This window comes from Ranitomeya variabilis, chromosome 4, assembly GCF_051348905.1.
Source record: "Ranitomeya variabilis isolate aRanVar5 chromosome 4, aRanVar5.hap1, whole genome shotgun sequence".
NCBI classification, from domain to species: domain Eukaryota; kingdom Metazoa; phylum Chordata; class Amphibia; order Anura; family Dendrobatidae; genus Ranitomeya; species Ranitomeya variabilis.
In genome coordinates this window covers 417919236-417935578 of record NC_135235.1, presented here as the reverse complement: position 1 = coordinate 417935578, position 16343 = coordinate 417919236, and the positions used below count along the sequence as shown (strand labels likewise).

At 42.2% G+C, this 16343-nt stretch overlaps 1 protein-coding gene across 2 annotated transcripts in view; it reads left to right on the top strand.

Moving 5' to 3' along the window:
• Window positions 1-16343, top strand: part of TMC6 (transmembrane channel like 6) — a 165526-nt gene that overhangs the window by 127541 nt on the left and 21642 nt on the right. For both annotated transcript variants that reach the window (XM_077251349.1, XM_077251348.1), the window contains 9 exons: window positions 3139-3223; window positions 3323-3577; window positions 3844-4037; window positions 4128-4272; window positions 5302-5457; window positions 6971-7143; window positions 7242-7323; window positions 8168-8265; window positions 10337-10432. In XM_077251349.1, coding sequence (XP_077107464.1) covers window positions 3139-3223; window positions 3323-3577; window positions 3844-4037; window positions 4128-4272; window positions 5302-5457; window positions 6971-7143; window positions 7242-7323; window positions 8168-8265; window positions 10337-10432 — 1284 coding nt within the window. The remainder of the gene's footprint in view (window positions 1-3138; window positions 3224-3322; window positions 3578-3843; window positions 4038-4127; window positions 4273-5301; window positions 5458-6970; window positions 7144-7241; window positions 7324-8167; window positions 8266-10336; window positions 10433-16343) is intronic.

Below are 16343 nucleotides of genomic sequence, written 5' to 3'. Positions count from 1 at the left end.
GGTTTATGAAAATGTCAATAAAAAGAGAATAAATATTATTGGTACACTTTTGATATTATTGGTACACTTTTGATATTATTATCAACTTGTTGGAAGCGTATCAGTAATCAATTTAATACATTTTGATTCGCTATGATTTTGGTGTAATGTCTATTTAACACGCTTTATGCGATTTTAATTAATTATCTGCTGGTCAAATAAATATTATTGGGGCTATAGGTTTATGAAAATGTCAATAAAAAGAGAATAAATATTATTGGTACATTTTTGATATTATTATCAACTTGTTGGAAGCGTATCAGTAATCAATTTAATACATTTTGATTCGCTATGATTTTGGTGTAATGTCTATTTAACACGCTTTATGCGATTTTAATTAATTATCTGCTGGTCAAATAAAAATTATTGGGGCTATAGGTTTATGAAAATGTCAATAAAAAGAATAAATATTATTGGTACATTTTTGATATTATCAACTTGTTGGAAGCGTATCAGTAATCAATTTAATACATTTTGATTCGCTATGATTTTGGTGTAATGTCTATTTAACACGCTTTATGCGATTTTAATTAATTATCTGCTGGTCAAATAAATATTATTGGGACTATAGGCTTATGAAAATGTCAATAAAAAGAGAATAAATATTATTGGTACACTTTTGATATTATTATCAACTTGTTGGAAGCGTATCAGTAATCAATTTAATACATTTTGATTCGCTATGATTTTGGTGTATTGTCTATTTAACACGCTTTATGCGATTTTAATTAATTATCTGCTGGTCAAATAAATATTATTGGGACTATAGGCTTATGAAAATGTCAATAAAAAAATAAATCACATATAAATGAGATATAAAACTCTAATATAAAACAATTACGGGGATAACATTCATGTTGTAACATGCCCACATACATAATGTGCGCATTATAAATCACATATAAATATAAAACTCTAATATAAAACAATTACGGGGATAATATTCACTGTATTAACAAATTAAACTATATAAAAAGGGAGGGGGAGCTGCCACACAGCTGCTGTTAGAAGACAAGGAGAGGGGCGGGGTTACACACTTTGATACACTTTGATAGGGGCGTGTCCACCTGTCAAATTGAGTTTGATGAGTAATACCTCTGCTACACTACTCATATGCTACCCATAGTGTGTGTGTATATATATATATATATATATATATATATATATATATATATATATATATATATATATATAGATATGTGTGTGAGCAGACCGCTGACCCCACTTTGTCATGAACCAGCACTCCGCTGCATCTAGTCGTCAGTATGATTATGCAGTTGACTGATGATTGGTGGATGAGGCCACAGCTGCTTTCGCTACTAGGCCAGATATAGGGAAACTTAGTGAACATATAGTATACACATATCCGATTCCAAAACATGTTATATATACTCACGTCTTCTGAACTGAATTGGCTTCTGTGACAGTATTTTGGAGATGTTCATGCATCCACCCTATGGCGCCATCCTGAACTAGGAGGAGAGGAAGTATCACTTCAGTCCAGAACCGCGGGGAAAGGCACTTGGCTCAAGCCAAAGAACTGTTAATAATAATAATCTTTATTTATATAGCGCCAACATATTCCGCAGTTCTTTACAGTTTAGCAGTTTCAAACACAACAGTCATAGGTAACAATGTTAACAATACAATAATTAAAGCAAAATAAGACGACCCTGCTCGTGAGAGCTTACAATCTACAATGAGGCGGGGGAGATAAAAAGTACAAGTATTTACAATGATGGTTCAGCCATCCTGAGGGAGTGGGGATAGATGGAAATAGTGAATGGGCTACACATGCGCCCTTACACATAAAATGACTTTGATTAGGGAACGTGATAGGCTGCTCTGAACAAATGTTTTGAGGGTGCACCTAAAACTATGCAAATTGTGAATGTTCCTAATTTCTTGGGGTAGAGCATTCCAGAGGATTGGCGCAGCACTGGAGAAGTCTTGGAGACGGGAGTGGGAGGTATGGATTAGTGCAGAGGTTAGTCGAAAGTCATATACAGAGCGCAGCAGTTGGTTAGGCCGATAGACAGAAATAAGGGAGGGATGTAAGGGGGTGCTGCACTGTGGAGAGCTTTGTGGGTGAGAACAAGTACTTTGAATTGGATTCTATAATGAATGGGCAGCCAGTGTAATGACTGGCGAAGAGCGGCTGCATCTGAATACCGATTAGCCAGGTAGATGACCCTGGCTGCTGCATTAAGGATAGACTGGAGAGGGGAAAGTTGAGTGAGGGGGGGGCAAATAATAGAGCGTTACAGTAGTCCAGGCGGGAGTGGATCAAGACGACAGTGAGGGTTTTTGTTGTTTCCTGTGTGAGATAGGGGCGGATTCTAGAAATGTTCTTTAGGTGTAAGCGGCACAAGCGGGCAAGAGATTGTATATGGGAGGTGAAGGAGAGATTGGTGTGAAACGTAACACCCAGGCAGCGCGCGTTAAGGTACCACCCATGGAGAGGGAAATGTCAGATTTAGAGAGGTTAGTAGACGGTGGGTGCAGAAGTTCAGTGTTGGAGAGGTTGAGTTTCAGATAGAGGGCGGACATGATGTTGGAGACTGTGGACTGACTGTCACTGGCGTTCTGTAGTACAGCGGGAGTAAGGTCAGGGGATGACATATATAGTTGTGTGTCATCGGCATAAAGATGGTACTGAAAGCCAAATCTGCTCATGGTCTGTCCAATTGGGGCCGTGTAGAGAGAGAGAAGAGAAGTGGGCCAAGGACTGAGCCCTGAGGTACCCCGACAGTGAGAGGAAGAGGGGATGAAGTGGAGCCAAAGAACGATACACTGAAGGAGCGGTCAGAAAGATAGGAAGAGAACCAGGAGAGCAGTGTCCTTAATGCCTATTGACTGGAGCCTAGAGAGTAGGAGAGGGTGGTCAACAGTGTGAAAAGCTGCAGAGAGGTCGAGAAAAACTGTTTCCACGTAAGTGTGATGATAAATATTATAAAGTGGAATTGCATAAAAAATTCATTACCTTATTGCTGTAGGGGAAAGATTATTACAATACTTGCCATTCATAACTCCAAGCCTTTTGTTAGGGAGTTTTCCATTCTTTAGTGCTTCACTACAGTCGGTTCTTGCCTGTTTCAGGTACTTAACATTGGATGGTGGAGGAATTTGGAAGGGGAGAAATATTAACCCTTGCTGCAGCTCTGTATTAGACAATATCAGCCTGGTAAGACATATGAACATTGCCATTATTTATCTATATATTTTTTAATATATGTTCATTTATATTGTATATCTAATATGATTTTTCTTCTTCTCTGCACAGACTTTCCATAAATGCTGGCTCACGTTGCTGTCAGCGCTTTGTGCTCTGCGACCCTGGCATGTGGCTCTAAAGCAGATTGGTGGAAGATTTGGATCCAGCGTTCTCTCATATTTTGTTTTCCTGAAAACCCTTTTGGGGTTTAATATCTTCATGAGCCTTTTGTGTGTCTTGTTGATTGTCACTCCACAGGCTGTCCATCCACATGGGTCACCAAACCCCCGGACATTTACTAGTTTGGAGCTCCTGACAGGAGCGGTGAGTGTGTACGGAGACTCTAATATACTACAGTAGCCAATTGGACTCCTATACTCCATTCACCTCAACTAGGTGAATGAAGTATGGTCATGGCCGATGTCCAGAGATAGGCAGAAGAGTTGAGTTTGGGAGCAAGTCAGACAGTATCAGAGGCCAGTATGATTATTTTTAAGTGGTTTGCAACAAGTTCTTTCATAGTCACCAATAGATAACAACCCAAAAAGTTGATTTTTCTTATTCTTTAAACACCTTTCTCTTGTTTTTAGGGATATTTTACGGATACGATCATGTATTATGGTTATTATAGTAATTATACCCTAAATGATGGCTGTTCCTCAAAGTCCAATACTTCTTCAATGTGTCCAAAGGACAAGGCCTGGCTTCCATATCACATACCTCTGGCTTATCTTTTCACTATTGGATTTGGTTTCTTGAGTACATGTATTATATTGGTGTATAGGTAAGAGCATGGTGTATATTTTGACAAATTCATTTAATATTTTGACAAGTTTTCACTATTTAATAATCCGATTTCTTTTCTTATATGCAGAATGTCTTGTTCATTTGGTGAAAATTTCAGAGTAGGATTTTTCACCAGCGGTCTGGCTCTAAAAGTATTCAGCTCCTGGGACTTTAAAGTGAACAGAATCCATTCTGTGCAGCGACAGAAGCAGAATATTCACATGCAGCTGAAGGTGAAGTCAGTCCTCCTAAATCGATCAGTCCATGTCCTCAATCAGTTACATTCCACACGGTGGTGACCATATTGTACAGATTTCATGAAAACCATGAGATTATAGATCAGCATTTAAAAGCAAACTAACCTTGCTTCTTTAAAGGGGTTGTGCTACAAGATCACTTCTAGCCTTATGAATATAAAGGAATATGGATGTTTTAGGCTTTGTGCATATTGCGTTTTAGGCAAAATGAACAATATCTGAATGCTGTCATGGGTTCTCTTGTGTCTCATTTCTTTGGATGCCATTCCCTGTACTTCTGAGTATATTAGTATAGTAAGCCATGTCAGAATTAAGGACACAGGGAGGAGAACGTGAGCAGCCACTGCGTGTCCACATGGCCGCACATGCGCCTGAAGCTATACTGTGCTCACTGTGGGAAGTCAGCGCTGTAACTGTCGATCAAAAGCGGAAAAAGTCCTCCCATATGCAAATGATAAGGTGTAACGGCGCACCAAACCCCAATCTAACGGTGCTCCAAGGCCACCTAATTTGCATATGAGTTAAAATTATTTTCACAGGCGCTGTAACAGGTACAGTGCTAGTATACCATAGTTGTTATAGGGACTAAGACCCCTTCAACACTGCATAGCTCATTTAAAATGAATTTTTGGGGTGACTGGCTCCCTTTAATTGATTGGTGGTCATTTAATAGTCTGTTTACACAGGCAGACCACTGTTAATGATGTGCACTGAGCAATTTGTAATAGATCCTTTAGTGCACATAGGGTGCCATAGTTTTTAGGTGCCCGAGCCTTGTTTACACAGGATGATGTGCTGTCAAGAATGTTGAAGATGTGTGTGGCACAAAAGGCCACTTCACCCATTGAACGAGCATTTTGCTCTTTCTCTCGAGTAATCGTCAGCCTGTCTACACAGATTATCTTGAATGAGCATTCTTATCTTTAAGTGTAAATGCACCTTTAGTCATTTATGAGACGATAATCATGTTGTTCATAAATTTGTGATACTACTTGTTGTTTTCAGGAGTTACTCAGTGAACGGCGACCGAATCAGCATAATCATGGCTTCAGAAAGAGACTACAGCATGTGTGTGTCCTGATCTCCTCATGGATATTGTGTGTTGGCAGTTGGTTGGGTTCAGCTTTGGCGGTGTACGTCATTGCAGAGAACCTGCACAAGGTGAGTGCTACATCCTAGTACCTGTGCCAAATCAGCCCTGCCATATAGATTGCAAGTAATTAAAGCAAGAGAAGACTTAATTTAAATCAGCATGTGGGCGGGATAGGTGGCCTGTTCTTCGCGCTAGGGGTGTGATAAATGGCGTCTTCTGGGGGCAGGATAGGTGGCCTGTTCTTCGCGCTAGGGGTGTGATAAATGGTGTCTTCTGGGGGCGGGATAGGTGGCCTGTTCTTCGCGCTAGGGGTGTGATAAATGGTGTCTTCTGGGGGCGGGATAGGTGGCCTGTTCTTTGCACTAGGGGTGTGATAAATGGTGTCTTCTGGGTGGCAGGCTATTCGGCATGTTCTCAGGGGAGAGAGGGTGGGCAGGATAGCCGACCACCTGTAATATGAATCACTTGCTATGAATCAGGGTTTTTTTTTTTTTAGCAGGTGATGTGCTAGAAAACTCACTCACACATGAATATTAGTGGTTTTAAGATCTAATACATAAAAAGTATATGTACTCATCGTTGAGGGATAGTTATGGTCAGTATCCTTCAGCTGACATTAACCTGCTACTGTGATGCACTCAGGTCTTGCAATGTGCTTATCCTGAAGCCTACACTGTTATCACTATATCTGCATCTAGAGCTAACAGGCCTTTGAACAAGCACACAGCTCAATCTACACAGGTGGTGGCCAGAAGGAGGGGAGGGGTGTTTATATACATGAGTTCAGTGATTGACAGTCTTTCCTGTATGACTGTGCATGCAAAGATAGCTGTTGGTCACTAATAGGACCGACCACTGGACTTGTGTGTAGAAACTCAAGGGATTTCAATGACGAAATTTCAGGTTACGCTGAATCTTTTCCCTACGAACCTATATATCGTTCTGCCCACTTTCTCCTTCTGTATACCATGCTGTCCGCAAATTAGACTTTGTTTACAACCTGACAGGTTCCTCTTAACTCCTCAGTCTGGAATACAGTTATTGCGCATACTTTTCCAGGCTCTGGAGGCCTATTTCCTTGGCAACCAGCTGTAAACTTAGTGAAACAAAAGCTCTCATAGCTGCAGAATGACAGCAGATAGAAAGAGCAAGTCAATCAGAAACATTCTTATTTTCATATTCAAAAAACAGTGTCATAAAATGAGAATAACCCATTGAATAGACCACCAAGACTGTTAATAAAACAGTAAGTAACAACTCATGATGGGAAATCTGTGAAAGTGTGGTAAAACATACGAATGCCCCATTCTTTTGCATTTTTTTAAGGAATGGAGGGGTCACACACTTTTGACATGTGGATGTTTTGTATTTTCATACATAGTAATCTGCAGACATGAGTGTAAGGGAAAATGCTATGCCCTGGAGATGGCGTGTATTAATAAAATGCTAGAAACATTATAAACACGCACCAAAAGGAGACAAAATGTAATGTTTGTTTTGCTTTTCATAATTTCCCATTGACTGCCCATTTGCTTGTGGCCTAAGCCTCCTGATGTGTGTTTTTTTTTTTTTTTTTTCTAGGATCATCGAGCTCGAATGAGAAAAGGAGGCGAGCCAGAAGTAGAGGCAATGCTTTTACCACTGCCTTTGGCTGTGTCTTTTTGTAACCTTCTGCTACCATACATGTATCATTTGCTGGGACTTTGGGAGAAGCTGGACTCCCCCATACTAGAAGTCTATATTGCTATTTGCAGGTTACAGGCAGTCTAATGTATTCCCACTTTTCTCATTCCTTTTGTACCTTTTCTCTCTCATTCTGAACTATCCCTTCTTTTACTATCTTTTCTTACAGAAATCTTCTACTAAAGGTTGTCATCCTTGGTGTACTGTGTTATCACTGGATATTACGAAAAACAAACTACACAGAGAATAAGGTAAACCTTTCTGAGGGAGTGTTCATAGTTATTTTTTGTGTAACTGAAATATGTGCTTCAGTCTAATGGAAATAAGTTTTATTGGATGTAACACTTTTAGGGTATTTGTCTACAAAGGGCCGGCATCCCCATATTGTAAAAATATCCATTTGACGATGGTCCAAAAATAGTTCTAGCAATTCACAAATTGTCATACCATACTTTGTGTAAAGTTTGAGCAAGAATAGCCAGAAAAATTAGATTTTTTTTAAACTGGTGTATGGGAAAACTTGAGGAGTTGCCCAAAGCGAGCAATCAGATTGCACTGCTTACTTTAACTAACTACTTCTGGACAGCCCCATAAACTGTAAGCCTGCTGGTAGCCTACACTTTATGCAGTGTAAGCAACTTGTACGAAGTTGTGTGGTTTGGGAGCCGACTTTCATAAGTAGCCAGACTACCCACAGGGAAGGTAAACATAGTTTATTACCATGTTTACCTTCTCATTTTTGGTATACACAGCACTGAACCTTGCGCTTATGTTTACAGATTAGGAAGCACTGACAGTGCTTCCTCCTCCAGACCTAGCAGTCATGTAACCATTGGGTGTAGGGCGGGAGCAGGACCTAATAGACCCAGTCAGCTCTACTATTCAGCCAGGAAGCTAAATTTCCCCTGTAACTGAGGCTAATAGACCTCCGACCCCAGTTGCAGCTAGTAAACAAATGCATTATGTTAAAATGCCCCCCAAAGGACTTTTAATATAGAACACATAGTTGTCGCTCAGTATAATAAGACCTGCTGTTGTCTGCGACTTATTTGCTAATAGCATCCTGATATCGTGTATATTCTTCCTAATCTTTAGTGCTGGGAGACATTTGTTGGACAGGAACTGTTTCGCTTTGTGATAATGGACCTGATTTTCACACTGCTGGACACTTTGTTTGGTGAGCTATTTTGGAGGTAAATGGGTTTAATTTGTTTATTAATTATAGCTAAGGTAAATGGGTTTAATTTGTTTATTAATTATAGCTAAGGTAAAATATTATTTTTAACTATGTACTGTAACATTATTTTATATACTCTACATATGAGGGCAGTCATGGTGTCAGAAGTGAACAGCAGTTCAGAGATTTGCTTCACAGCAGCCATTTGGGCAGAAAAAACTAGGCAGAAAGCACAATTTCTATGGAAGAGTTTTGAGGACATGCTCTGTGCAGAGGTCAATGCGTGGAGAGAGGAACGTTAAGCCCTTCATGACCCCAGCTTTTTTTGGTTTTGCGTTTTCGTTTTTCGCTCCCCTTCTTCCCAGAGCCATATTTTTTTTTTTTTCCATCAATATGGCCTTATTGAGGGCTTATTTTTTGCAGAACGAGTTGTACTTTTCAACGAAACCATTGGTTTTAGCATGTCGTGTACTCGAAAACGGGATAAAAATTACAAGTGCGGTGAAATTGCAAAAAAAAGTGCAATCTCACACTTGTTATTTGTTTGGCTTTTTTGGTAGGTTCACTGAATGCTAAAACTGACTTGCTATTATAATTCTCCAGGTCATTACGAGTTCATAGACACCAAACATATCTAGGTTCTTTTTTATGTAAGTCGTGAAAAAAATTCCAAAGTTTGCTAAGAAATTTTTTTTTAAAAAAATTGCGCCATTTTCCAATTCTTGTAGCGTATCCATTTTTCGTAATCTGGGGTTGGTTGAGGGCTTATTTTTTGCATGCCAAGCTGACATTTTTAATGAGGCCATTTTGGTGCAGATACAATATCTTGATCAGCCTAGATTGCATTTAAATGCAATGTCGCAGCAACCAAAAAAACGTTATTCTGGCGTTTTGACTTTTTTTTTATCGCTACACCATTTAACGATCAGGTTAATCCTTTATTTTATTGATAGATCTGGCAATTCTGAACGCAGTGATACCAAATATGTGTATGTTTGATTTCTTTTTTTATTGTTTTATTTTGATTGGGGCGAAAGGGGGTGATTTAAACTTTTATATTTTTTAAATTTTTTTCATAGTTTTAAAAACTTTTTTTTTAAAATTTTGGCATGCTTCAATAGCCTCTATGGTAGGCTAGAAGCTGCCACAACTTGATCGGCTCTGCTACATAGGGGCGATGCTCAGATCGCCCCTATATAGCAGAATTACTGCATTGCTTTGAGCGCCGACCACAGGGTGGCGCTCATAGCAATCCGGCATCAGCAACATAGAGGTCTCAAGAAGACTTCTGGTTGTTATGTTGACGCACCGATGACCCCCGTTCACGTGACTGTGCGCGCATTTCCGGCCGGATGACCGGAAGCGCTTGTTAAATGCCTCTGTTAGAGTTTGACAGCGGCACTTAACCGGTTAATAGGCTGAGGCGGAACGCGATTTCGCCCACGCCCATTGAGGGCACATGTCAGCTGTTCAAAACAGCTGTTTATACTGCAGGTGGTAAATTTCCTTGTTATCCTGTTGATGAGGATGAGATGACTGCTAGTGGTCTCTTTTATAGTAGGAAGTGTCATTTTGTGAGGTTCCTTAGCCAATGTGAAAATTGCAAGATTTCAATACTTATTATAGATAACTTGCAAAAAAATTGTTTAACTTGGATATTTTAAGAAAAAGTGATATTCTGATAATGGATTCCTTTTAATTGTTTAAGTATTGGACTACACTTTTGCAACGTTCTAATAGTACAATACATTGCTTCATTTCAGGATTTATGCTTTTAACAAATTTTAGGGGTGTTTTTTTTTTTTTTTTGTGGATGTTAAGAGCGTATTTGTCTTCTGCCAACAAGTTGTACACGATGACAGAAAGGAGATGGGCTATGTTGCTGAGGGCTGACTAGGGTAAGCAGGGTATGTTGAGGAAAGCTTCCTAATACGCGTCTTGAAAATGGTGATGAATTGAAGAAAAATATGAGCCAAACCTTTCATCTTATAGTGGATTGTGAAATTGTTTAATTGTAGATCTTGCTCCATAAGTCGCTTCTTTCTCGATCATAATTTTTGCTCACACACCACCATCTTTTGTTACAGGTTAATCCTGCAAAAGAGGCAGAAACAAAAGTGTCGGACAGAATTTGACATTGCTCGAAATGTACTAGCACTCATCTATGGGCAGACACTGGCATGGTGAGTCTGTCTGTCTTGTACAATTTCCTGGTTATGATTTTGTAAGTTAAAAGCCACAATCCAGAATTTTTTTTTTTTTTTTTTATTGCTCTAAGTTTCCTACCCTTAGTCTTGTATTTACCAGCTGCCTTCATCATCTTCTATCAGCACCACTCTGGTCGTCTTCTGCAATCTGTGACCTGTAAGTCACAATGTATGCCTGTGAGAGCCAAAACGAGGCTCTCATAGACTAGCATTGATAGCTTGTGACTGTTACTTCTGACTTCGTTGGGAAGAGGTCAGGGAAATTAGGCAAAAATGCTGTAGTGGTGCTTTAGCGATGATTCAGTATACAGTGTGCGGCCCTAGCTAAAAGCAACATTTTGTAAGTCTAGGTCCATGGGGTTACTAGAACATCACACAAACATTGTGCCGTGCATCTTTAGGCTGTGTGCACACGTTCAGGATTTTTTGCGGTTTTTCAATATAATAACGTGATAAAACCGTGAAAAAAAGCATACATTAAGCATCCTATTACTTGAATGTAATCAGCAATTTTTGTGCACATATTGCATTTTTTTCCGCAGCGGAATCGCATTCCGGAAAAAAACGCAGCATGTTCATTCTTTGTGCGGAATCGCGGGGATTCTGCACACATAGGAATGCATTGATCCGCTTACTTTCCGCATGTGGCTATAAAACCGCGAAAAAACCTGAACGTGTGCACACAGCCTTACAGCGCCCAAAGGAAGATGGAGGTTTAGCTGTCCCCAATCCATGTTACATTGGGTCTCAATGTCAGCATATGGTGGGATGGAGGGACCATGAATTTTCTAGTTCAGTGGGGAAGGTTATTTCTCATATGGTGAAGAGAGGTCCACTGTTGGTTTCCTTGGAGGCTGGTAGATTGCGGCTGTGCTCTAGAAGGTTTCCAACACTGGCGCTGCTTGAGAAATTGTGGAAAAAATTAAGCAATGGAGGGGAATAAGTGATTACACGAGTCATACATCCATTTGGTACGATTCACGGCTGACCGAAACACTGAACCTATGAAATTTTGGACAGTGGCGGAGAATAGGTATATATAAATAAAAGGGGAGAAGCCAGCGCTGCTTATGGTCAGAACGCAATACAAAAAGTGCACATGCACATATTAATTTCTAACTGTATATCAAAATGAACAAGCAATTGATCAATTCTTTGAGCCACCCTGCCACGCCAAGGCATTCTCATAAGGGAGCAGTCCTACGCTATGATTTTTATATTCGCTGTGCCATTACGGCCTCCTAAATGTGTTGGAAGCAAGACCACATTAATCCCACTTTACGTTTTTTATATTCGCCATGCCATTGCGGCCTCCTAAATGTATTAAAAGCCGGACCATACTGAATGCAAACTGTACCTGTAGCGTTTCAGAATCACTCCCATGGCGCCAGAAAGGGTACGCGCAGATAAAGGTCGACCAGGTCCAAACATAAGACATTTCAGATCTGACCTCCACACTGCCTGACCAGCACCACAGATGAAGGGTGACACAGGCACAGGTGCATAAATCAAGCAGCCTGGGGCAGGGCAGGGCTGCTGTATGTGTGTACAGCAACCTAGATCAATCACAATGAAAACAGAAAGAATGGCGTGCATGACCCAGCGCGCACGGCAACAGTGATGGTCAGCCACAAACCAATCTCATTTTGATATACAGTTAGAAATTAATATGTACATGTGCATTTTTTGTATTGCGTTCTGACCATAAGCAGCGCTGGCTTCTCCCCTTTTATTTTGAGAATAGGTATATGGTATGTGTTGCAGCTGTTGGATGGTGAGACGTTCAGAACATTTGAAGCACTTGGGAAAGTGTTCCCTTTGGAACGTAATATGTTCTATCCGTATCTGCAGCTGCGGAATGCATTTCAGAAGCAATGGAGAAGGTCACCGATAATGATACACATGGATGGTATGTTGAATATAATTGGTGTACAGAGGAATACTAGAGGTTTTATAACACTTATCTACAGGGGATTGTTAGACACGTTCTTGGACAGACATCCGTTGACAGACTTGGGAGATATATCGGATGCCCAATGGGAGTCGATTCTGCAATATGTCCCAAAAATTTCTATAAGTGAATCTGGGAGGGTGTCGCAGTTATTCACCATACATAGGGTAGATAGGACTCCTATGTGGATGAAAAAGGCTGGTTTGAGAGTGGACACTAGGTGCCCGAGGTGTACGATTGATGAGACTGATATTCTACATATGCTGTGGTCCTGTCCCCGATTGCAGGCATTCTGAATAGTGGTCTTAAATTTGATAGAGTGATGGAAACAAATGTTACTCAGGACCCACTGATATGCATTTTAGGATGTGTGGAAGGGGTGGCGTTGGATGAATGGGGTAGACTGGCGATAGCCAGAATGCCATATGTTGCAAGGAAGACTATTACATTCCATTGGCTGAATGAAGACCCTCCTACTAGAAAGGAATTTGTGAATAGAGTTATCTTTGTTATACCTATGGAGCGGAGTGTATATATGAAAAGGGGTAAAATGAATCACTATGAGAACATCTGGGGGGGCTGGCTGGACTTTCCTGGGTTACCTTCTTTGGATCTTATCAAAGACAGGATATTGGGGGTTATAGAAGTGTGTACGGCATTGTATTATACGGACAAGGATTATGTAAGGCTACTTTCACACATCAGGCTTTTAGTTTCAGGCAGAATCCAGGCTATGTTCCAAAAAACGGATCTGTTGCAAATAGTAAAAAAAACTGATGCAACGGATCCGTTTTTCTGCCGGATCCGGTTTTCCATTTTTGAGAGAGAGAGACGACTATTTGGACGGTTCCGAAAAAAAATGGATGAAACGTGTGGCCATCAGGCGTTATCCGGCGCTAATACAACTCTATGAGAAAAAAAGGGATCCGGCGTAAAAAAAAAACGGATCTGTTTTTTTCAGAACTCGCCAGATTGTGCCTGAAACAACAAACGTGATGTGTGAAAGTAGCCTAAGCGTGACGGGGGGAGGGGAGGTCTTTTCTTTGTTTGTTTGTTGTTTTTTTTTGTATTATTGGAAATGTAAGAAAAGTAATATTGTTAATATACTCATACATGTTTATGTATGTATTGTTATTCTTCACATTTTCTTCAATAAAAATTATTTGATTAAAAAAAAAAAGAAGACATGCCTGTTCAAGCCAGACAAAAAGGCATGGCATTTCTTAGATATTGCCAGAGTTGAGCAGTTTTCAAAAATACATGTCAAATGAAATGTAGAGCGTTAAAAAAGGAATCTGTAATCAGGTTTTTGCTATGTAGTGAGACTAGTGTGATACCGACGCAGAGTCCTGAATCCAGTGTTTTTTACGTTATTAGGCTGTGTTTTTACTGTTTCAATAAAATCAGTGTTTTATCAGTAGGATATTATCACTACAGGACTGTGTTTGTGCCTCCTGATCCAACCACACCACCAACACTGATTCCCAGCTTTCTGTGCACAATGTATAATGACAGAAAGTTGCTAATCAGTGGTGCTGGAGAGGGTTATACAAAAAGATCAGAGAATGTCTAGAAAGCTGCTTTTTGTAAGTAAGAGGAAGTCTATTGCTGGAACAAGAGGAATGAGTTTAGTCTACATGATTTTGTTTATTGTCACATTCACTTTAAATTCAGAAAAACATATTATGATGATTACTAGATGGCAGCCCGATTCTAAAGAATCGGGAGTCTAGAATCCATATATACTTTATTTATTCAAATGTAAGAATAATACAATTAATAAATAATAGTAAGAAAGAACAAAAAATGGCTGCACTCACCAGCTCTTGACAATTCTTGACAGTACGGCACATTTCTGATTGGTCGCTCGCGGCAGGCGGCAACCAATCAGAAAAGTGCCGCGCACCACGAAGGCATATATCTTTGTCCACCCTGAGCGGGTGTAGGACGCTGGTGACGTCACTTATCTCCGGACATTATCTCCGGACAAAGCCACGGAAGTTGGCACAAATTGCCGGAAGTAGTATTCTAGGCAATTATATATTAGATTTTAATGTTATCAGTGTTTACCTTTGAACGTTTATATTGTATTGTCCTGTCACCAGCCATGTGTACGATTATCGGCCGAAAGCCTCTCTGGAACCAATAATCACCCCATGTAAAGGTATCTTTATAAGTTAAAGATTCAGAATACTATGACTTTTATCATATCCTGAACAGTCAAGTTTTTTATGAACCGTTAAGGTTTTCTGGTTGAAGTAAAAAAAACTCTGAGTGTTTACAGTTTGAAACCATAAAATGTTGAAAAATTATGTCATTCTTGAGTATATCACTCAATGGTGCTCATAAACGTGTCAAATTTGATCTATAATATACTTTAATATACGTTACTTTAATCTTTAATATACTTAAGAACAGGGCCCCAGACATCACACAGGGGGTCTGAAACACCACACAGTGGTCCAAAATATCGCTGTGCTCTGCCTGGGGCCCCATATGCTGCCTGGGGCCCCTGTGCTCTGCCTGGGGCCCCTGTGCTCTGCCTGGGGCCCCATGTTCTGCCTGGGGCCCCATGTTCTGCCTGGGGCCCCTGTGCTCTGCCTGGGGCCACTGTGCTCTGCCTGGGGCCCCATATGCTGCCTGGGGCCCCTGTGCTCTGCCTGGGGCCCCATATGCTGCCTGGGGCCCCTGTGCTCTGCCTGGGGCCCCATAGGCTGCCTGGGGCCCCTGTGCTCTACCTGGGACCACTGTGCTCTGCCTGGGGCCCCATATGCTGCCTGGGGCCCCTGTGCTCTGCCTGGGGCCCCTGTGCTCTGCCTGGGGCCCCATGTTCTGCCTGGGGCCACTGTGCTCTGCCTGGGGCCCCATAGGCTGCCTGGGGCCCCTGTGCTCTGCCTGGGACCACTGTGCTCTGCCTGGGGCCCCATATGCTGCCTGGGGCCCCTGTGCTCTGCCTGGGGCCCCATATGCTGCCTGGGGCCCCTGTGCTCTGCCTGGGGCCCCATATGCTGCCTGGGGCCCCTGTGCTCTGCCTGGGGCCCCTGTGCTCTGCCTGGGGCCCCATGTTCTGCCTGGGGCCCCTGTGCTCTGCCTGGGGCCCCATGTTCTGCCTGGGGCCACTGTGCTCTGCCTGGGGCCCCATGTTCTGCCTGGGGCCACTGTGCTCCGCCTGGGGCCCCATAAGCTGCCTGGGGCCCCTGTGCTCTGCCTGGGACCACTGTGCTCTGCCTGGGGCCCCATATGCTGCCTGGGGCCCCTGTGCTCTGCCTGGGGCCACTGTGCTCTGCCTGGGGCCCCATATGCTGCCTGGGGCCCCAGTGCTCTGCCTGGGTGTAGGACACTGGTGACGTCACTTATCTCCGGACATTAGCTCCGGACATTAGCTCCGGACATTAGCTCCGGACAAAGCCACGGAAGTTGGCACAAATTGCAGGAAGTAGTATTCTAGGCAATTTTATATTAGATGGGCATTTCCTGAAGGAAATACATGGTGCTTGAACATCGCTACCAGCTTTACAGCAGCACTTTTCACACACGGGACTGGGGGGCGCGCTTACTTTTGCACCCGGGGCCGGGGGCGCGCTTACTTTTGCACCCGGGGGCGCACTTACTTTTGCACCCGGAGGCGCACTTACTTTTGCACCCGGGGGCGCACTTACTTTTGCACCCGGGGGCGCACTTACTTTTGCACCCGGGGGCGCACTTACTTTTGCACCCGGGGGCGCACTTACTTTTGCACCCGGGGGCGCACTTACTTTTGCACCCGGGGGCGCACTTACTTTTGCACCCGGGGGCGCACTTACTTTTGCACCCGGGGGCGCACTTACTTTTGCACCCGGGGGCGCACTTACTTTTGCACCCGGGGGCGCACTTACTTTTGCACCCGGGGGCGCACTTACTTTTGGGGCCGCACTTACTTTTGGTGGGCGGGGCTCC